This window comes from Triturus cristatus, chromosome 5_2 (assembly GCF_964204655.1).
Source record: "Triturus cristatus chromosome 5_2, aTriCri1.1, whole genome shotgun sequence".
In the NCBI taxonomy this organism is placed as follows: domain Eukaryota; kingdom Metazoa; phylum Chordata; class Amphibia; order Caudata; family Salamandridae; genus Triturus; species Triturus cristatus.
In genome coordinates this window covers 924,998,640-925,022,065 of record NC_140588.1, presented here as the reverse complement: position 1 = coordinate 925,022,065, position 23,426 = coordinate 924,998,640, and the positions used below count along the sequence as shown (strand labels likewise).

Sequence of the window (23,426 nt, the reverse complement as noted above, 5' to 3'; positions counted from 1 at the left end):
GCATTAAGCTCAATGGAAATTTCAAGTTATTTGCAACAGATTACTTTTAGGATTACTTTTGGAATTCCAGGACTGGATCCTAGATTCAGTCCTGGGTCAGTACTTCGAATCAAGTGATGAAAGTCGACTTAATTACTGTGATGATTTTTAAACAATATTTAGCAGGTACAGCATGTTCTCGTTACTTTTGTAATCCAGGACTGGGTGCCTAAACTCAGTACTGGGACCTTTATCCAAAACAGGTAAGTAATTACGTTTTCAGATATTATACGATTTTTAAAGAATATTTAAAGATTGCAGAAATTGACACTTAGAAGAAATTTCACAGAAAAACAGCCAATGATTTCCTATGGAAGAAAATTGGGTTACTGGTAAGTACGGTTGTAAGTATTTTTCAGAGTCAGTGCTGGGCACCAAGAACCAGCACTGGAAGCTCACCTAAGATGAGCAGGTGAGTATTTTCGTTTTCGTTATTCGGCTGATTTTTGGTGAACATTTTAAGATTTGAAAAGTCCACACTTAGAAGAAATTTCAGGAAAAAGCCAGTCAATGTTATCCTATGAAGAAAATAGAGTTATCGGTTTACAGGTAAGTACTCGACTGGCAGAGTTGAGGTTCTGGGCATAGACTCAAGGGTCCCCCAGGGTCAGGTAGGTACATTTGTTCACCCTCAGCGACTCTAGGGCGGCCGGGTGCTGAGAGAATTAGGCCCAATGTTATCCTATGAGGGATAGGAGGGCCTTGGTTGGTGACTGCTGACTAGCAAGCCACGCGGCTGTGGGAGCTGGGCTCCTGGTCACTTACTCAGGGCAAGTGGGGAAGTAGGTAGGTGTAGAGGTTGCACTGCCAGGGCCACTCGAGCAGATGGGTGCAGGGTGCTTTTGAGCCTTCGGGCGCACAATTGATTTCAATGGGAAATCTCCGGTTTAGAAAAAGACTGCCAGCTCGGGGACGAGGATTCTTCAGGTGCCACCACCACTTCGAGAGGTAAGTTGGGTAGTTGGAGGATAAGTAGGAACCCCGGGATTGGGCACAAGGGGCCGCGGGGCGCCGCGTGCTGGGGTGCCTTTTGGTGTCGGGAAATCTTACCCTCTGTTGATCGCGGTAAGGTGGGGCACCTTGTTCTGAGGCTGCAGGCTTCTTCAGGAGTGTCGAGAGAGGTCCTTGAGTGCTGGACTCGGGGTCACAGTCGCCGTGGGGTCGTCCTCGTGGTCTTTGTTCACTGCGGCACTGGCCAGGCTTGGCTGGTGCAGAGTGTGCTGGGTTTGCGGTTCTGGGCTGCTGCCAGGGATTAGAAGTAGGTTTTGAGTAGAGCCTCTACTCATGGGAGTCCCAGGGGCTTAGAGCCAAAAGGTAGCCAGGTCCTCCGGGGTTTGTGAGGTTGCTGGCCACAAGAGATGCCGGGTTGGAGCAGGAGCAGGTTCGAGGGTCGACAGGCCGGTAGGGCTGGGGCCAAAGCAGTTGGTGTCTTCCTCTTCTTAGCAGCTGCAGGGCATGTCTTCTTTCTTCTTGCTCTTCTTTGTATTTCGGAATCTGGAATCTGGGGAAGGAAGGTTCGGGGTGCCCCTAAATACTAGAATCTGAAAGAAACACGTTAGATTCCTCACCTTAGAATATCCCCAGGCGTCAGGCTGGATCCGGAAAGATTTTTTTAGCAATACCCCTTGCGCGTCGCAAGGCGTAGTCTGCGGCTCCGCATCAGTCGTTGGCGTCGTGCGCCGGAATGACGTCGTCGGAGTACTTAGACGCCGACCTCGCTCGCTGACGTCAGTTCTTCTTTTTTCCGCGCCAGTAAGCGCCGATCCGGGAAGAGCTTACCCCTAGTCACTTTTTGACTAACTTTTTGACCTCTTTTGGTTACTCGACTCGACATCTGGTGCCGGTAGGATGCCTGGATTCAAGCATTGTGACGCCTGTCACCGACTGATGTCGGTAACGGATCACCATCGCCGGTGCCTGTACTGCCTGGGGGCTGACCATGACGCGGAGTCGTGCCCCGACTGTCAGGCCTTGACGTCGAAGGCTAGGCGGGAGCGGTCCCGTAAGCTACTCGAGCTTCGACACTCGGCTCCGCGTCGCTCTCAGTCCCGGTCCAGGAGGAGGTCCAAGGACCGTTCGCGGAGCCGCAGCCATCGACATCGCTCGTCGGGATCTTCGGGTAAGTCCCGTCACTCCAAACATTCCAAGAAGTCCAAGCGGCGTCCTCGCTCATAGGACTCCCCTCGCCGGTCGCTCGACCCGGCCGAGGGTCTGGGTGGTTCCACCCCCGCGGCTCTGTCGGGGCCGCAGGAGCCGCGCTTGTCCCCATACCCTCCGGTCCCTGGGACTAACGTGACTCCGGCGGAGGTCAGTGCCTTCCTCTCGGCCATGAGGAGTCTGGCTCCGCCGTCGACGCCTGCCGGCGTGCCTTCGGGCCCCGCAGGGTTGACTGGGCGACCTCGCGTGCCGGCGGCTCCGGCGCGGGCTCCGGCCCCGACGCCGCAGGTCCCCGAGGGATCCAGGCCTGGATCTCTGCCGGCGCAGGTCGACCTCACGACGCCTCCTCCGCCGGCGCCGATACCGGTTCGGCCCCGACGCCGTCCCCGCACGGCGTCGAGCCTCAGTTTAGCCCTATTCCGGACACGGCGCCGTCCGACGCCGTTACCGGCGCTGATGGGTGACCGCTTCATCCACCGTCCGGCTCCGATCATTCCTCCTGTCTACCAGGAATCGGATGATGAGGGCGACTGGGAGGGGTCTCAGGACCCTCTGGCCGAACAGGCCCAATTGTCTCAGGACTGGGCAGAGGAATTGGGGGACGCCAGCGGTTTGGATACCTCTCCAGACGCTGGATTCATCTCTCCTCCGACTGTGGCCTCGGAGGAAGGTGCAGCCTTTTCTGTGGTGCTGCGCAAGGCAGCCGAAGCCCTGGGGCTCGAGTTGCCTGCTGTGGCTGTGAGGACTAACGTCCTCACCGAGGTCCTTCAACCGACAGCAAGCTCCACTGAGCCTCTGCTGCAGTTTAATGAGGCCCTCATTGACGTTCTTCAGGGCACTTGGTCCAAGCCCTCCACAGTCCCTCCTTTGGACAGGAACGTTGCCCGGCGCCACCGCCCTGCTCCGGGCGACCCCACATTCCTCTCCCACCACCCCACCCCGAGAGCCTGGTTATCCAGGCCTCAACCTCCCAATCCTGCTTCCCGTCCGTTCCTCCGGATAGGGAATCCAAGAGGTTGGAGCAGTTTGGGAAGAAACTGTTCTCGTCCCTGAGTTTGGGACTGCGGTCTTTAAATACCGCTTGCCTTTTGGACCGTTACTCCCACTCGCTGTGGGATGCGGTGGAGGACGTGCTGCCCTTGTGCCCAGAGGAGGCCCGGAAGCGACTCACCCAAGCACTTGCTAACGGGCGAGATGCAGCGCGGCACGCCATTAGATGTGGACTGGGTCGGGCAATTTCCACCACGGTGGCGCTTCAGCGTCACGCCTGGCTGAGGTCCACGTCGTTTTCAGGGGATGTCCAAAGCTCCCTCATGGACATGGCCTTCGATGGCACTCGCCTTTTTGACGAGAAGGCGGACAGTGCGCTGGCCCGGTTCAAGGACTCCCGGGCCACGGCCAAGTACTTGGGTCTTTCGGCCCAGCGGCCGCAAACTTCCGCCTTTCGCCCCTTTCGTGGCCAAGGAAGTGGCGCCTCCTCACGTCTGCCCAGCCACTGGCCGCAGAACCAACCTGCACGCGGTCGCGGACGTGGTTTCCGCCGAGGCGGTTCTGGAGGACAACGTGCCGGTCAGTCCACATCCACCCCGGCAGCATCCGCCTCAAAGCCCTCCTAGTCGAAGCTTTCAGGCCCATTCAACGCCAGTGGGGGACAGAGTTCGCCATCACCTGCTCCACTGGCGCTCCATCACTTCGGACAGGTGGGTGCTGCAAATCGTCCGAAGGGGCTACTCCCTCCCCTTCGAGACGACCCCTCCAGCCATGCCACCGCAGAACCACCGTATGTCGGGGGATCATTTGCATCATCTCCGGGAGGAGGTTTCGGCCCTCTTGGCCAAAGAGCCCGTCGAGCGCGTTCCTGGTCCAGAAGTAGGTCGTGGTTGCTATTCCCACTACTTTCTGGTTCCCAAGAAGGGCAAAGGGGGCCTACGCCCGATCTTGGATCTCAAAAGCGTGAACGCCTTCCTCCGGAAGGAACGGTTCAAGATGCTCACTTTGGCTCAGGTTCTTGCTGCCCTAGACCCTGGAGACTGGATGGTAGCGTTGGACTTGCAGGACGCTTATTTCCACATCCCCGTCCTGCCGGCCCACCGGCGTTACCTGCGGTTTACGGTGGGTCAGGAGCACTTTCAGTTCACCGTGCTCCCCTTCGGCCTCACCAGTGCCCCTCGGGTGTTCACAAAAGTGATGGCGGTGGTCGCAGCTCATCTGCGCAGATCAGGGATCCCAGTCTTCCCCTATCTCGACGACTAGCTGTTGAAGGCGGGCTCGCCCCAGCAAGTCGTCTCCCACCTCCAGACTACAGCAGACCTCCTGCATTCGCTGGGCTTCTCCATCAATGTGCCGAAGTCGCACCTGAGTCCCTCCCAAAAGCTCCTTTTCATAGGGGCGGTTCTCAATTCGGCGCAGTTCCGGGTCTATCCGCCGGAACAGCGGGTCCTGGACATTCGAGCCCTGATTCCCATCTTCCGGCCTCTGTCCTGGATTTCGGTCAGGTTGGTGCTGTGGCTTCTGGGGCTGATGGCCTCCTGCATCCTGTTAGTACCTTACGCCAGATGGCGGATGCGGGCTCTGCAGTGGGACCTGAAGTTTCAGTGGGCCCAGCATCGAGGCAACCTGTCCGACCACGTCTTGATCTCAGAGGGCACTGCGAAACAACTGCAGTGGTGGCTCACGAATCGCGATTGGGTCAGCGGCAGATCCCGCTCCCTTCCCCAACCGGAGCACATGGTAGTGACGGATGCGTCCCTCCTGGGATGGGGGGGCCATATGGGAGAGGCGGAGATCAGAGGACTCTGGTCTCCGGCGGAGACTCTGCTCCACATCAATCTTTTGGAGCTGAGGGCGATCCGACTTGCACTGAAAGCCTTCCTTCCCTCTGTCCGGGGAAGTGTCGTGCAGGTGTTCACAGACAACACCACCGCCATGTGGTATTGCAACAAACAGGGCGGGGTGAGGTCGTGGACCCTTTGTCAGGAGGCCCTGCGCCTCTGGACATGGCTGGAACACCAGGGCATCACCCTAGTGGTTCAACATCTGGCGGGCTCTCTGAACGCCAGAGCGGACGAACTCAGCCGCCAGTGCATGATGGATCACGAATGGCGTCTGAACTTGGACGTGGCGCAAGGTCTGTTTCTGCAGTGGGGAGAGCCTTGGTTAGATCTATTCGCCACCGAAGAGTACGCACAATGTCAGCAGTTCTGCGCGTTGGAGTTTCCAAGGCGGCACTCGCTCTGCGACGCTTTTCGCCGCGTGTGGAGTTGCAGTCTGTTGTACGCCTTTCCGCCTTTACCACTTCTGCCCAGAGTGCTGAAGAAGATCAGGCGCGACCGGGCCCAAGTCATCTTGGTGGCTCCGGATTGGGCACAAAGGTACTGGTATCCCGAGCTACTCAGTATGTCGATCGATCCCCCGATACGATTGCCTCTTCAGGAGGATCTTCTGTCGCAGCAGCAGGGGACGGTCCTCCACCCGAACCTGTCCAGCCTCCACCTGCATGCGTGGAGATTGAGCGGCGGCAGTTGATGCCATTTGACTTGCCTCCTAAAGTCTGTGATGTCATTCTGGCAGCCAGGCGTCCCTCCACAAAGGCGGTATACGCCTGCCGGTGGAACAAATTTGTGGCATGGTGCACAGCAAAGGCTGTGCATCCCCTCTCTGCCCCTCTTTCTGAGGTTCTCCTCTTTCTTCTTTCTTTGGCCCAGCAGGGCTCTGCTCTGGGCACCTTGAAAGGTTATCTTGCTGCTATCTCTGCCTTCCTTCGGCTTCCTGATCAGCCTTCTCTTTTCAAGTCCCCTGTTGTTTCACGCTTTCTCAAGGGCATTACTCATATGTACCCTCCTGTTCCTTTCGTAATGCCTCAGTGGGACTTGAACCTTGTTCTCACTTTTCTGATGTGCGCTCCTTTTGAGCCCCTTCATAACTGTCCCATCCGTCTTTTGACTTTGAAAACTACTTGCTTGGTAGCAATCGCCTCCGCTAGGCGGGTGGGTGAGCTCCAGGCTTTGTCATCCAAGCCTCCCTTCCTTTCAGTTCATCCGGACACGTCCTTCTTTCCTGCCTAAAGTCGTGACTCCCTTTCCCATCGGGCTCTCTGTCACGCTGCCCACCTTCTTTCCGCCTCCGCATCCTTCAAAAGATGAAGAGAGGCTCCACCATCTGGACCCAAAACGTGCGCTATCCTTTTATTTGGACCGCACAAGACAGTTCCGGGTGGACGACCAACTTTTTGTTGGGTACGTTAGGGCTAAGAAGGGTAAAGCTGTACACAAGCGGACCATCTCTCGGTGGGTTGTGTTGTGTATTAAGACCTGCTATTCTTTGGCGAAAAAGGTTCCTCCTGTTGGGCTACGGGCCCATTCTACTCGGGCCACGGCGGCCACGACTGCACTGGGACGGGGAGTCCCCTTGTAAGACATCTGTCAGGCGGCGACGTGGGCTTCGCTGCACACGTTTGCGAGACATTACTGCCTGGACAGCCAAGTCCGCAGGGATGGCCACTTTGGCCGTTCTGTTCTCCAGGACTTTCTGGTGTGATCTTGGTTCGCAGACCCACCACCGGGGTTGGTATTGCTGGGGTATCTATTCTAAGGTGAGGAATCTAACTAACGTGTTTCTTTCAGATGAACAAGTTACTTACCTTCGGTAACGATGCATCTGTAAGAAACATTAGTTAGTTAGATTCCTCACCGACCCACCCAGCCTCCCCGTTCTGCGAACCGACATCTAGGGTTGAGGTTCTCCCTTTCAGGGCCCTAGATTTTTTGGCACCAGTGTTGGTCTCTTGCATGGCTCAGCGTCCCTGGCGCGGAAAGCTATGTACAAGAACTGACGTCAGCGCGCGAGGGCGGTGTCTAAGTTCTCCGTCATTCCGGCGCACGACGCCAACGACGGACGCGGAGCCGCAGACGACGCCTAGCGACGCGCAAGGGGTATTGCTACAAAAATCTTTCCGGATCCAGCCGGACGCCTGGGGATATTCTAAGGTGAGGAATCTAACTAATGTTTCTTACAGATACATAGTTACCGAAGGTAAGTAACTTGTTCTTTAGGGGCGTTACAGGTAGGTGAAGGGCAGGGACCAATGGGTCCCTGTCCTGGGGTGGGTACACCCCCTATCCTGCCTGTCTCCTGTGGGAGGGAGGCAGTAGCCTAGTCCTGATAGGGTAGGGCTTCCCATCTTCAAGATGGCGAGAGCCCGGAGATGTGCTTCACCTCGCCTCCCCCATCTGAGGGGTGGGGTTGGCAGGCTGGCACATCCCCTGTCCTTATTTGAGGTTTCCGGCCAAAGCTTCCCGCCAGAGTGGGGGGTTGCAGTGGCCTGGGGAAGCTCACAGAGGCGGCATGCCTTTGAAGCTTCCCCCTGCCCATCCTGGGGGCGAAGATTTAGCACCTCGCCCAGGATGTGCATTGTTGCAGGCCCAGGATAGCAGGCGCTCTCCCACCCAGGGGTCCAGCAACATGTCTGCCGTTTGGCAGCCTAGGCTGCCTCAGAGCAGACGTGGATTGTAGGTTAGGTTTAAGGGGGCATCTCTAAGATGCCCTCTGGGGTGCTTGGTACATTAAATCCCACACTGGCATCAGTGTGGGTTTAATGTGCTGAGAAGTTTGATACCAAACTTCCCAATCTTCAGTGTTGCTGTGGAGTTCGTGTTTGACGAGCTCTCAGCACCATGTACTCTTAAATGGCAGCACTGCACTTACAGTGCTCAGGAATGGACCTGGGTACTGTAGGGGCACAGGGCTCCTGCTCCTGTGCCCACACCATTGGCATAAGGCACCCAGCTAGAGGGGTGGCTGATGTATGCCATGGCAGTGTAGGTGATGGGCATGGCACACAGGGATGTGTGCCATGTCGACTTTGTTTTTGTCTTGCACCCAAACACTCAGCCTGCAAAGGCAGTGTGTGTGTGTGTGTAAGGGTACAGGGCCTCTAAGGGTGGCACAATGAGTGCTGCAGCCCTTAGAGGCCTTCCCTGGTCACAAGGCCCTGGGTACCTAGGGTACCATTTACCAGGGGCTGACATGTGGCCAGGGTTTGCCAATTTGGGTTTTGTGTGTTTAGGGAAGGAACATAGGCCCTGGGCACCTAATTGGCAGGAGTTCAGGGCACACGCAGTCAAAGTACATTCAGCAATTCAGCAAAAAGTGGGGGCATACCATGCAAGAAAGATGGCACTTTCTCACACCATTGTTATTTGTAATGTCAATAGCTCAAACTCGCGTAAATGCGAGACCTATTTCATTGCAAATGCTTGTTGTCAAATGTGGTTGTTCCTTTTTACCTTGGCCAAAGCATCACGCTGCTGACTTTTTTTCACTCTTCCTCATCCTTCGAAAGAGGAGGAAAGGCTACATTGTCTGAACCCAAGAGGAGCCCTCTTTTTACATCGATTGCACCAAAGAATACCAGGTGGACGCTCATCTCTTCATTGGGTTTGCTGGAGCGAAGAAAGTCAAGGCTGTGCAGAAACGCACCATTTCTCAATGGATTGTGCATCAATATTTGCTATACATTAGCTAAAGAAGCAGCCTCCTAAATGCTTTTGGTCCTATTCCACCATAGCCAAGGTCTGTACTTCTGAGTTAGTGCCCTTGGTACATGTCCTGGCCAACTACCAAGCTGCCATGTTAGTATCACTCCACATGTTTACAAAGCACTACTCCTTGGACAGTCTGGTCCGTCGAGACCAACATTTTGCCTATTTGTTCCTCCAGGACTTCCTGGTTTGCGCCTGTTCTTAGGCCCATCTACAGGGATATATTGCTTTGGTATCTATTCTAAGGTGAGGTATCTGAGGTTAGAAGTCTCTATCAGAAGTTACTTGCATTCGGTAATGATTTTTTTGGTAGAGGCTCTAACTGCAGATAGCTTACCGACCCTCCTATTCTCCCTACTCTGATATAGGCTCTTCACTCTACAGCCTGTTAAGTTTGTGTACACTGGTCACACATCATTTAGTCGTGGCCTCGCCTTTTTGTTCAGGAAATTGTCACGGACGTACCCGATCTCGGCGCACCTGGTTGACACCTCTATAGGCCCCGTGCTCGTCACTTCCAATTCAGACCCCGCCAACATGGAGCCAATCTATGCCACCTATCGGCACGCAAAGGTGCTGCTCAGAATTATCCAGATCCAGTATGATGTGGGGGAATATTCGAAGGTGAGGAATTTGCATTTATATAGAGTCCACCAAAAAGAGTGTTACTGAAAGTAAGTAATTCGTCCTTCCAGAACACTAACTCCAAACAGAGAGCTGTTGTGTCAGCCAGGTTGAAGGTAATTATTTGGTACAATAACCCTGTTCCATTTATCTTGAGGAAGGGGTAGTTCGCTTAGTTTCTAAAATTGACTAAACATTCAAATTAAAACCAGTAGCCTCAAAACTTAGTAACCGATGATTGTTTTTAACACCCATTGTTGGCCTTTCTAAGCAAATTGGCAGTTATTAGTATTTTATTCAATGGAGCTTGGTGTCTGTTGCTTAAAATAGTAAGCTAACCCTTTTTTATTTTCTTTTTTTTATAGAACAAAAACGCAGAAAACTCGATACCCATTCTTCTCCGTCACATTCCTCAACAGTAAAGGTTAGTATAGCCTGAGGAAGGCAGCGTCCTGTTATGCTCACCTGTTTGGAATGCCAGTGTCCGTCTTCCTTCAAGTTTGGTGCCAACTTCACTGGAATGGCTGGAGGTTTTTATTGCAGTAGAAAAATCATCCCTGTTCTTTATTTTGGACTCATTTTTTATTCAATATTTTTAATTGAAAAAATATACATGTAAATTTATATATGTATATTTATATAAATATATATATTTATGTAAAGCTTCAAGGACCTAGCTCAATTTTTTTTGTAAATTATTTTTGAGTTGAAAAAGGAAAGCAAAATATTAAAAGTTTCAGAAGTGCCTGGAGTTTTCAAAAAAAATTATTTTTGGAGTGCAACGTTACCTACCTACTGTGAAGCAAAACATTCCGGCAGAATGAATATACATATTTTTTAACATTTTGAAGAAGATTGATACTGCTGAAGATTTCCTAGCTGATGTCCGAAAAACAAGATGCCTCTGAATTCATCAAGCAGCTTGAAGATCGTTATACTGATGCGTGCCTTCCGGGAAGGAATCCTGAAAGAAGCTCCTGCCAACAGTGTCCTCGGTGATCAATTCTCCTGTAGTTGTATATATTCATTGAGCATGCAGCTTTCCGTTAAGCTTCCCTGCAAAATGTATTTCATTGTGCGCCTACCACATTGAGATCTGCAGTCGGATCCAACCAGATGTGTCTGCTGCCAATCTACCAGCCAGCCAAGAAAATCCATTGGAGCTGGAGCACCAGCAAATCGTATGTGTAGCCTACAATGAAGACCCAGGGTAGCCATTCCTTGCTCCATATTTTGTTTTGTTTCTAAGGCAGCTAAGTTCATGGAATCTTTGAATTTGCAGTACGTTGACCCTTTCAAACTGTAAGTGTTTTAGTACTTTTCGAGCACTGTGGTGCATTGTCAGTTATGTGCTGTTTAGGTTTCAGCAGCTCCCAAACTCTTTTAAAATTGATCATTTTATGCCAGTTCAGATAGTTGTTTACTTTCCTCGTGAGGGGGCTTATTCCAATAAAGAGAAGGGTTTTCTGTATTATTCCTGTTTTTTTTAGTCAATTTCAACTTGTGGTTGATAGTTTGAAACTATTTTATATTTTTAACTCCGTTCACTTATAAAATGTTAAGGCTTTTCATTTTACAATATTAAGGTGCCATATTGTTCCTGGCAATAGCAATGACCAAAGTTTTGGATAACACATAAAATATGGCCTTACATGATTAGTGTATAGTTTCTGAGATCAGTTAGCGTTTTCTTCTTTGTTTATTAGGGTATTGCCAGTATTTTGAAGATTTTAAATAAAGTATATTATTGTGCACATAAGATATAACTATGTGGTAATACTGTTTTTCCCAGACCTACATGAAAGGTGAATGCCAAAATAGCTTTGGTAATGGACAGCTTTGTTCATACATTATTTGTTGAAATCAGTAGTCACTGAAATCAGGTTTCAGAGACTCTGTTGTGGGGAAGAATCAAGTCTTAAAAATATTGCATCAGCTCCTTAAGCAGTAGAGAATGCATAAAGGGAATTACTGTGCTTATCAGTTATTGAAAATCCATTTTAAGTGGCCATATGGTTTCTATAATAGTTTTGATTAGTGTCTAATCAGTCATTGACGCCTCAGTTTAGGAAGACTGATGGAACTACCAATATTAAACAATGTTCACTTCTAATACGTCATTCAACCGAATGAGAGTATGTTGTTTGGCCTTTTTCACCTCCCCAAATTTTTGGCAACCATATAGCTGCACTTCTGTTCAACTGGGTCATGTGTGCCTCTTAACAGCAGGGGGAGGCACCCATATACAACCACCTGTGGCCCAATCCCAGAAACAATTTGATTTTTATTTATCTATGCCCCTTTCTTGGAGTATGTAAGTGAGCTAAAAAGTTAACATAAAATACGAGACCTAAGTTTCTAATATACATTAAATCTGCGAAAACAAAAACGTTTCAAGACTACAAATATGAGAAACATAGAAGGGTAGCAGCCCAAGACGCATTGAGATAGGCATGCTGGTGAAGTAGACTATCAGTGGAGAAGGATAATAAGTTGTCCTTCAATCTATTGGTGGGAAAGTGGGATAATTATCTAAATGTTGAGATGGGAGTAATTAAGGGGTTTCTTTTGGAAAGAGATGGTTTCTTCAGCTGCTCAGGCTGAGGTTTCTATAATCCTGGAGCAACCCCAGAAAGAGATTTTGATTCAGTTAGCTGAGATTTGAATCTTTTGGATTTCAGGCAGAGTAAGTCTCTGGCTCCTGAGACATTTGGCGCCTCATCTTAGACTGGAGATATACTGATTCATGATCTCTCTGGACTTAAGAAGTAAGGCAGGCAAGCTTGAACTTAACTTTTCTCTCCAATGGTAGCCACTGAAGGTTTCTTGATTCTGATTTGTATTGTCTGATTTATTGGTTTTACAGTTTAGTCTATTCAAGGTGTTGTGCTTCATGCTGTACCCTTTATAATGTAGCAAATAGAAGGTACTAAGGCGTGAATATGTATGCTGACCCTTTCATAGTCGTAGTGGAGAGCGGATTTTGCCACATGATATTCACTTATGTTCAATTAATTTAGCATTTTCAGAACATTTGACTCAGTAAAAAGACAGTAAGTAGTATTCCATGCTAAGCTATTACAAATCCCAGATCAGAGACAATGGACACATAATGGCAATAAATTGAAGCCAACATGAAGATTTGTAGTAAACTGTGACCCATTAATAAGCAGTGCAACCACAGTAGGATTACCAATAAATACAAATAAAAATGTTCTTTTTAAATAGGTTATGATGGTAAATAAAAAACATAACTGTCATGCAAGTTCTAACTTTTCTTAAATTTAAAAGATCAAGAAAAGGAGTATTTTCATATGTCTAATGGTCTACCTATTTGTGATATTGTTGCTCTTTAGAGCAAAGTAATATTGGCAATACCCTAAGAAATGAAGAAAGTCTGGCCATTGAGTTTAACTTTTATCTATTTGTAATCTACAACAGTGACCTTTAATGTCAGCTCAAAAAAATAAACTTTTGGCATATGTGTGTATACTTGTACGTAACATGCCTGATGATGTAGAATTAATGTAGCAATTACAGTATTATGCCACTCCTTAGTTAGGGTTGTGTAGCTCTTTCTTAAGACCCTTAATAGTTAATGCATTAGTACATGGTCTACTGCTGCATCTTTTGTTCATGCCAGATTGCTTTAAAATCTTAAATGTAATGGTTAATTGAAGGGTTACATTGGGGGGGTATTCCCTCAGATATGGGGTGTGTGTGTGTGTGTCCTTATGTTTTCAGTGTATGTGCTACAGTAAATTGAGGTTTTGCAGCATGAATCCTTTTCTGGATTCAAATGCTATACATTATTCCGCCATCTTGTGGTTGGATCAGGAATAGTCTGTTTTTTTCTTTTGATTGGGGTGTCGTTGACCACCATTTGGTGCTTTGTCCATCCTGTGTGTGACTTCAGACGGCGCCCCGGAAGATCCTGTGCGTGGTAGTCATCTTAGGATTCTTTTTTCCGCCATTGGGTCTGGAAGCAAAGGGAGACACTCCGAACATTTGGATGAAATCCCCAAAAGAATCGCAGAATTTGAGTGAAAAAAAACATTGATCATCGACTAGGAAGATGAAGGAGAAGGACCTCTGGACGCCATTTTCTGTTCATGGACCCCGACGGAGCAACTATGCAGATGGATCAACCGAGGGCGAGGTAGGGGCCATTGAAAAGACCTCTTTCAAATTCTGCCCAATGTGCCACTACAAGTTTGCACAGCGCGATCCACACGACGTTTGTAACCTCTGTCTGCGGAAGCATCACAAGGATAAGGTCTGCGAGGCCTGCACGGTGTTCTTGTTGAAGACACTCAAGGTACGCCGTAAGCAGATGGAAGACCATTACACAGACGTGCCCCAACGCCAGAAACACCCTTTGATGAAGGACTTAGGCCTCTCAAGCGACAAGGACGACCAGGAAGTATCTGCAAAATTGACCCATGGGGAGTCGGACGTCAAACCTCAAAGGGGACGCCGAGAAGAGGCATACCATGAAGAAAACGACATAGAAGAAAACTGACTAGGTATGAAACCCTCCACCGTCGGAAACCAAGGGCTACGAAAAGAAGGTGCAGAAGGCAGCCCAACGACGACCGAGGGTCAGCAGCAACCAAAAGAACCCTATGGATCCCACCCCAGGGATGCCGACGAGGGAAAATCGTCGAAATCGACTAAGGCGAGCGCTGAACGAGAGGCCACACAGGGAAAGACCACACCTTCGGAGCCGCAAACCACCACACCCAAGAAGAGGATCTCTCCAGCCTCAGAGGCCGAAAGGGCCCTCATGGTGGAGAAAAAGGAAAAGCCTCGAAGCAGAAATGGCGGCAATCCTTCAACGAAACGAGTTCGGCAAAGTGCTGAAGGAATTCTGGATTCCCGGGAAGCCCGCTGATGCCGCCGAAAATGCAGAAGAAGAGGAAGATATCCTCGAAGCTCGGGAAACCCCCGAACTGCACGAGGAAAATTTTGAAGAGGAACTAGACGCACCAGAAGAAGAGGGAGCCTCAGAGACTTTCGAGGAAGAATGGAATGACCACGACACAGAAAGCCCTGAAGAAGAGGTTTGTAGCTATCCCTCGAAGGCTTGTCCACCAGGCGACAGCCTTCTACAACAGCCTCATCAAGAGAGCAGCTGATACCTTCAGGGTCCCCTTAGAGGAAGAGAAAGGAGACTCCTGTTTCTTCCTAGAGACCAATGAACCAAGAAGGTGGGCAACTGTGCTTAGTGTAAAATAACATGAACTTGAAAAATGCGTGTGTTTGGATTTTAAAGTTATTATAAAGATGCCCTTGGCTGCAGCTGAAAGACGTGTATGAATACAGTCCGGGTTTTCCTGAAAATGGAATAAGGCATGTTGGGAGTTTTCTGTAAACAAAATGAACTGAAGGGCATAAACACGGAATAGTACAGATTGAAAACAATTCAAAAGCAATTTAGTTTGAAGGATTTTCACTGTTGCAATTTTTCGGAATAACTGTGATTATGCTTTGTATAAGAATGAATGGTCATCAGCCCACATGCTTACATGTACCCAATCGCTGCGTGATGTAGTGCATCTTCTATTTTAGTGAATATTTGTTTTAAATAGAAGCACCAGTATGCCGCATTTCAGGCTGAGAAAGGCAGCTAGTCTGCCAAAACGCGTTCCTGTTTGTCCATAGCCTGATGTAACCTGCGCAATAAACGAGAGAACCCCTATGATGTCGAGTGCTTGCTCCTTAATCAGATATGGTTGGGGATTATTTATTGTACATTCTGAGTGCTAGCGGTAGTGCCACCTTTAAAGCTCCGCCAGCACGCCAGTATTACCGCAATTTGGATTTTGTGTGTGTGTGTGTATATATATATATATATATATATATATATATATATATATATATATATATATATATATATATATATATATATTCACTTAAAAAACCATAGGTTTCACACATGTTATAGTTAGGTGGATATTTCACTCGTAAAAAACCAATGAAATTCCCCCGTTATAGTTAGTTCAGAAAACTATAACTCGCGCGACCGCAATCCACTGCTGATGACGTCACATATTACATCACTCATGACATGGTCAGTGGCATCACTCATGATATCATCCTTGTGATATCATCCTTGTGATAGAGTGGCGGCCGCTCGAGTTATAGTTATCTGAACTAACTGTAACGGGGGAATTTCATTGGTTTTTTATGAGTGAAATATCCACCTAACTTTAACATGTGTGAAACCTATGGTTTTTTAAGTGAATTTGCAAGGTTTTTTAAATGCTAATTCCTAACTAGAACGTGTGTGAAACCTATGGTTTTTTCAGTGAATTTCAAAGGTTTTTTTCGGTTTTTAACCCCCGCGATTTAAAAAAAAAAAAATTAAAATGTTTTTTTCTGCCTAAGGGGTCCTTCAGGGACCCTCTGACAAAGGCTAGGGGGTCAGGAACTCTCTACCCTGCCCCCTTTTCACGTTCGCCACCTTCCTTTTGTACTCTCGCACTGAAAACAAACAAAATAGCGTCCGACACTTTCTGATTTCGACCGATTCGAACGTTGACTAACATGTAACCACCAATCAGAATTACGCTCGCGCACGTTAGGGTGCTCGCACGGTGCGCACACGGTGCGCGACTATAGATGTGTATGTGCTTTTAACTGCAATTTTCTCAGGAACTACTGAACAGATTGACTCCATATAAGCAAAAGGCACATCCCTGAGCTGAGGACTACCTCTCTGCCAAATTTCAAGTAATTCTGTTCAGCCGTTCGGGCTGTACCTTGGACTAAAGGTCCCTATGGAAAATTGCATGTGGAAAACGGGTTTTGGGACCCCCCTTTTTTCTCAGCCCCCGCTTGACGAATCCCCCCGAGACTTTCAGCGGAGCGCCCCACCTATTTTGAAAATTTCGTGAGGATTCGTCAACCGGCGCCAAAGTTATTCCAAATAGAATGTTGCGGATTTCCTATGGAAACACGGTCCTAACTATAACTATCTACTGGCGATTGCCAGTAGATTATATATATATATATATATATATATCTATTTAACCAACTTTGCCCTGTAATTGAAGACGCACTCCACGATGGTTGACAACCAGGCCGTTTATTTGCAGGAACTCGGCATTTCACTTCGCGTGTAATCTGCCTGACGCGTTTCAGGACCTCTCGTCCCTTCCTCATAGGCTGTGCTGCGCAGTCTCAGTGTTACAAGCCTCCATTCTCTGCAACAAATTCAAATGTTACCTCTCAGGTGAGTATCATTAGAAATAAAGCATCATGGGGTTTGTAGTGCAACTTGTGCCTTTTAATCCTCCGGTGGATACCTTGACTGCAACAGTTATTTTTTCCACAATTAGAAACCCTCCAGTGGGCCGCAAAGTGTCATCCGAGTTTCTATTCTGCTCCCAACGTGCCGCTATTACCACCCGGCATGATTCCAGGCTCAGCAGCCCCCAGGCATTTTCAGGGGCGGTGCAGTCTTCCGCAGCCGGACCGCCGCGTTTAACACTTAACCAACTTTGCCCTGTAATTGAAGACGCACTCCACGATGGTTGACAACCAGGCCGTTTATTTGCAGGAACTCGGCATTTCACTTCGCGTGTAGAAACTCGGATGACACTTTGCGGCCCACTGGAGGGTTTCTAATTGTGGAAAAAATAACTGTTGCAGTTGCAGTCGTGGAGTGCGTCTTCAATTACAGGGCAAAGTTGGTTATATATATATCTATATATATATATATATATATCCCCTACTGGAGGTTGCCAGTAGGTAGTTATAGTTAAGACCTAGTTTCCATAGGAAAAGCATTTTTTGACTTGCCTATAACGTTGCCGTCGTTTGTCCAATCTTCATGAAATGTGTGTCATGGGAAGTTTTGGGGGTGATCAGTGCAGTGGGGACTGAGACTCCCTCGCCTATTATACTATTTTAGGACGCTTCCGGTGTGGATACCCAACTCCACTTTCCGGTTGCTGAAATCGATGGTGGTGTCTTTTCTGTGGGGTACGGGCAGGCGTAGAGTGGCGCATGCAACGCTTATACGGCCCAAGAGCGAAGGAGGGCTGGCGGTCCCCGATTTTGAGCTATATTACTTAGCGGCGCAATTGCAGATCTTCACCCAAAATGTGGCGCGGCTGTTCCGCGGTCCAGAGGCCGGACGAGAGGGGGGAACGCCACGCCACGTTCTTTCTTACATCACCCTGCAGCAGAGGCTGGACGCCCGGGACCTCCTCACGGAGGAGTTAACCTTTAGGCTCTGCTGGAATCGCTCCCAGAGACGTGCGGGGGTGGTACATCCGTACGCGCTGGAGATGCCACTGGGGATGCGGACTGCGTTACCACACGGTGGAGACTGGTCGCAATTACAACTTTGGGAAGAAGCGGGACTACAGGTGGTAGGAGACCTTTATGAAAACAGGGTTTTGCTGCCCTACCAGACTCTCCAAGAGCGGTTTGAATTGCCTAGGGGAGGCTTCCTGCTGCACGCAGCGATTACCAGAGCGATGCAGGCACATTGGAGGGAGGGGCTGATAAAGCCTAAGACGTCGATGGCCTGCCAGTATGCTATGATGGCAGCAGGAACTGTTAAGGCGGTCACGTGCCTATATTCTAGAATGCTCCTTGAAAACCTACAACCGCTAGCTGACCTTCGGGGGAAATGGGAGGGTGACCTAGGCAAAGCTATCCCTGAGACGACCTGGGCACAGTTAGTGAGACGGGCTTGGAAGAGCACGAGAAACGCAAGATTCCAACTGGTGCACTTCTACATACTCCACAGAGCATACCTGACGCCGGGAAAAATCCAGAAATATTTTAAAGTTGAGGAGGCGGCATGTCCCAGATGCCTGAGAACGGGGGTGGAACTGGATCATATGCTGTGGTCTTGCCCAGCGCTGGGGCCCTACTGAACAGAGGTGGGAGATACCCTGAATGAGGTAACAGAGAGGGGACTGGAGTTTGATATGGCCGCTAGTATACTGCACTGGTTCCCGCACACGCCGAAAACTAAAATCACGAGCAAATTCGTAGACATGGGCCTTATATTAGCGAAACGAGAAATTACGAAGCGGTGGAAGGCAACAGTGGGGCCCACTAGCAAGCGGTGGAAGGGGGAGCTTATTAAATGGGCCACCAGCGAGGGTGCGCTGCGGTATCAATGGGCTCATAGACACAGCGATGAAAAGGCGCTAGAGGCAGCAGCTGCGTGGGAGGCGCTAGTGCAGGCGCTGCGAGATTATGAACCTGGCGCGGAGGGAGATGACCGCCCCGGGGCTGAGGGAGTGCCCCCGGAGCAAACTGGGCACATCACATAACTTGACACATTGGTATTCCTTGGGCTGTACGACATTAGAGGGCAGGGATTGTCGCATGCGTTGGTGAGGAGGATTGAGGGAGGGGGAGGGAATCTAGAAGTGTTTTGCTTAGGGGTTAAGGGTAGAGTCTTGTTATGTAGATAATTGGTTTTATGCGTTGTATAGTCCGGGAGGGAATTCTACGAACCTGTCTTAGGTGTTGTATAATTGGGAGGGAGGCGTGCGCTTATTTTGCAGAAAGTATGGTGAAACAAATTGTGTAAGGTTTTCTATGTGGATGTGCAAAAACCAATAAACTATGTTTAAAAAAAAAAAATAAATCAGTGCAGTGGGGACTGAGAAGTAGGGGTGCATAATAAAGGGTGCATTTGTAATATCTGAAAGAGACACGTTCGTGATAGTTTCTTACCTTAGAATATCCCCAGGCATCAGACTGGATCCGGAAAGTTTTTTCGTCAGCAGTACCCCTGCGCATCGGTAGGTGGCGTCGTGCGGCTCCGTTTCCGTCGCTGGCGTCGTATGCGCCGAGATGACGTCACGGAGACTACTTAGGCTGCACCCGTGCGCGCTGACATCAGTTCTTTTTTTTTTCGCCAGTAAGCGCAGATCCGGTTAGATCACGTACCTCAGTCACTTTTTGACTATCTTTTTGAGACTTTTTGTCTCCTTTAAGTTTAGGTCTCCTCTGGTGCACGTAGGGATGCCTGGTTTTAAGTCTTGTGGGGCATGCCGTCGCAATATGTCGGTGGCGGACCCCCACGACGTCTGTCTCTACTGCCTGGAGCGCGTCCACGACTCCCGAGCCTGTCTGAACTGTTTGGCCATGGCCCCGAAGGCCTTGAGGGAGCGGCCCCGGAAGCTGTTTGAGGTCCGGCATTCATCCCCGCGCCGTTCACGGTCCAGGGCCGCTCCAGAGAACTCTCACGGGGCCACCATCATCGCTCCTCAGGCTCCAAGTCTTCAACCTCGGATTCGGGTAAGAGACGACACAAAAAGAGGACGAAGAAGCATTGTCGCTCTCCGACGGCCCCCCGGCGGTCCCCGGATGCGGACGAGTGGGACAGGGGTTCTGCCCCTGTGGCTCCTTCAGAGCCCGGGAGTCCCGCAGCCTACCCACCTTACCCGGGTCCGTCAGCGACTCCCGCACAGGTGCAAGAACTTCTTGCTACCTTGGACCGCCTGTTTAGGCCTCGGGTTCGCGCCGGCGCGCCCTTGGGCCTCGCGGTCCCATGTCAGGATCCTGTCAGGCCGTCGGCGGCTCCGGCGCCGCAGGATGCTGCGCTGCTGGCTCAGGCCATGGCGCCACAAGGGCCCGCGCTGCTGCTCCGGCCCTAGCGCCGCCTCCGGTGCCGCAGTGGATACCTTTTGTTCCGTCCCTGCCCAGGTTCTCGGACAATTTTGTTCCTACCTGGGATCTGCATTGGGACACGGCGCCGGCTCGGCGCCGTTCCCGGTGCCATTTGTTCCTTCCCTGGTCCCTGCCGCCGCAGGACTGGGCGGATGACTTAGAGGAGGCTGCCGGCCTTGATCTCTCCTCTGACCCGGGGTTTGCCTCTCCTCTGCCTACCATGGAGGAGGGCGCTTCGTAAACGATGGTGCTTCGTCGGGCGGCGGAGGTCCTCCACCTTGATCTCCTTACGGTTGCCCTAAAGACTAATCTCCTCACTGAGGTGCTCCAGACGGTGTCCACTTTGTCAGAGCCCCTGCTGCCATTTAACGACGCCCTCACTGACGTCTTACTGGGCACTTGGTCGCGGCCTGCCCCGGGGGCCCCGGTGGATAAGAATGTTGCCAGGCGTCATCGTCCGGTGCCGGGTGACCCTGCCTTTCTGACCACTCATCCTACGCCCGAGAGCCTGGTCATCCAAGCTGCGACGTCCCAGAGTGCCGTTCCCACGGCTCCGCAGGATAAGGACTCTTAAGAAGCTGGAGCAGTTCGGCAAGCGGTTGTTCTTTTCAGCCAGCTTAGGGCTGCGGTCGGTGAACACCGCTTGCCTCTTGGGCCGCTATTCCCACGCGGTGTGGGATGCCGTTGCACAGGTGTTGCCTCAGTGTCCTGCTGTGATGTCTCTGGCTGTTGCCGAGGGTAAGGATGCGGCTAAGTTCGCCATTCGGTGTGGTTTAGACACCGCGGACTCACTAGGTAGAGCCATTTTTACGACTGTGGCGCTTCGACGCCACGCCTGGCTGAGATCTACCTGCAGCCATGCCACCTCAGTCCCACCGCATGTCGTGGGAACACTTGGCAACTCTCCAGCATGACCCTCTTGGCCAAGGGGGCCATTGAGTGCGTTCCTGGGCCAGGAGTAGGGAGTGGTTGTTATTCCCACTACTTTCTGGTCCCCAAGAAGGACAAAGGGGGTCTGCGTCCCATCTTGGACCTCCGGAACATCAACCGCTTCCTGCGGAAGGAGAAGTTCAAAATGCTGACTCTGGCTCAGGTCTTGGCTGCCCTCGACCCTGAGGCTGGATGGTAGCATTGGACTTGCAGGACTCATATTTGCATGTCCCCGTCCTGCCGGCCCACCGGCGTTACTTGCTGTTCATGGTAGGCCCGGGGCATTTTCAGTTTGCTGTGCTCCCCTTCGGCATTACCAGTGCCCCTCGGATGTTCACGAAAGTGATGGCGGTGGTCGCAGCTCATCTGCGCCGATCAGGGGTGTCAGTCTTCCCCTACCTCGACGACTGGTTGTTGAAGACTGGCTCGCCCCAGGCAGTCGTCTCCCACCTTCAGACTACGGCCGACCTCCTGCGTTTGCTGGGGTTCTCCATCAACGTGCCAAAGTCGCACCTGAGTCACTCTCAGCAGCTCCCCTTCATCGGAGCGGTTCTGGATTCGGCGCGGTTTCGGGTTTATCCTCCCAAGCAGCGAGTCTGGGATATTCAGGCTATGATTCCTATCCTCAGCCTCTATCCCGGGTTTCAGTCAGGATGACCCTCGGGCTCCTGATCCTGATGGCCTCCTGCATCCAGCTAGTGCAACATGCCAGATGGCATATGCAGGCTCTGCAGTGAGACCTGAAGTTAAAGTGGGCGCAACATCAGGGTAACCTGTCTGATCATGTCCAGATCTCGGAGGGCACTGCACAACAATTGCAGTGGTGGTTCACGAATCGCTATTGGGTCAATGGCAGATCCCTCTCTCTTCCCCAACCGGTGCGCACAGTGGTGACGAATGCGTCCCTCCTGGGATGGGGAGGCCACTTGGGAGAGGCGGAGATCAGAGGACTCTGGTCTCCGGCGGAGTCCCGACTCCATATCAACCTTTTGGAGCTTCGATCGATCCGATTGGCACTGAAGGCATTCCTTCCCTTTGTTCGGGGAAGTGTGGTGCAGGTGTTCAGACAACACCACCGCCATGTGGTATTGCAACAAACAGGGTGGGGTGGGGTTGTGGACCCTATGTCAGGAGGCTCTGCGCCTCTGGACATGGCTGGAACATCAGGGCATTACATTGGTGGTTCAACAACTGGCAGGTTCTCTGAATGCCTGGGCGGACGAACTCAGCAGCCGGTGCTTGATGTATCACGAATGGCATCTGCACTCGGACGTGGTGCAAGGTCTCTTTCTGCAGTGGGGAGACCCTTGGTTAGATCTATTCGCCATCGAAGATAACGCGCAATGTCATCAGTACTGCGCGTTGAAATTTCCAAGGTGGTGACGCTTTTCGTCGTGAGTGGAGTTGCGGTCTGTTGTACGCCTTTCCGTCTATACCACTTCTGCCCCGAGTGCTGAAGAAGATTCGGCGCGACCGGGCCTAAGTCATCCTTGTGGCTCCAGATTGGGCACGAAGATACTAGTATCCCGAGCTACTCAGCATGGTGATCGATCCCCCGAGCCGTCTGCCTCTTCGGGAGGATCCTCTGTCGCAGCAGCAGGGGACGGTCCTCCACCTGAACCTGTCCAGCCTCCACCTCCATGCGTGGAGATTGAGCGGCGACAGTTAACAGCTTTCGATCTTCCTTCTGAAGTCTGTGATGTCATTCTGGCAGCCAGGCATCCATCCACTAAGACGGTATACGCCTGCCGGTGGAACAAGTTTGTGGCATGGTGCACAGCAAACTCTGTGGATCCCCTTTCTGCCCCTCTTTCTGGGGTCCTTTTCTTCCTGCTATCCTTAGCCCAGCAGGGCTCTGCTCTGGGCACTATCAAGGGTTATCTTTCGGCCATCTCCGCCTTTCTAAGGCATCCAGATCAGCATTCTCTCTTTAAGTACCCGGTTGTTAACCGTTTCCTGAAAGGCATTAGGCACACGTTTCCTCCCGTGCCTTTCATAATGCCTCAATCGGACTTGAATCTTGTCTTGACCTATCAGATGTGCGCTACTTTTGAGACCCTTCACACCTGTCCTTTACGTCTTCTCACTCTCAAGACGGCTTTCCTGGTAGCTATCACCTCTGCCAGAAGAGTGAGATAGCTCCAGGCTCTTTCTTCTAAACCTCCTTTCCTTTCTGTTCATCTGGACAAGGGGATTTTAAGGACCCGCCCTTCTTTTTTGCCAAAGGTTGTCACACCCTTCCACATCAGGCAGATCATCACCTTGCCCACCTTCTTTCCACCTCCGCATCCTTCAAAAGAGGAAGAGAGGCTCATCCGTCTGGACCCAAAACATGCACTCTCGTTCTATCTGAAGCATACACAGCAGTTCCGGGTGGATGACCAGCTCTTTTTTGGCTACGTGGGTGCCAAAAAATGGTTGGGCCGTGCACAAATTTATCATCTCTTTGTGGGTCGTTCTTTACATCAAAGCATGTTACTCCTTGGCTAA

General features: G+C 50.6%; 1 protein-coding gene across 2 annotated transcripts in view; it reads left to right on the top strand.

Annotated features, from left to right (window-relative positions):
- THOC2 (THO complex subunit 2) overlaps positions 1 to 23,426 on the top strand; it is a 1,568,999-nt gene that overhangs the window by 1,279,089 nt on the left and 266,484 nt on the right. For both annotated transcript variants that reach the window (XM_085608126.1, XM_085608125.1), the window contains exon 32: positions 9,725 to 9,783. In XM_085608126.1, the coding sequence (XP_085464252.1) occupies positions 9,725 to 9,783 (59 nt within the window). The remainder of the gene's footprint in view (positions 1 to 9,724; positions 9,784 to 23,426) is intronic.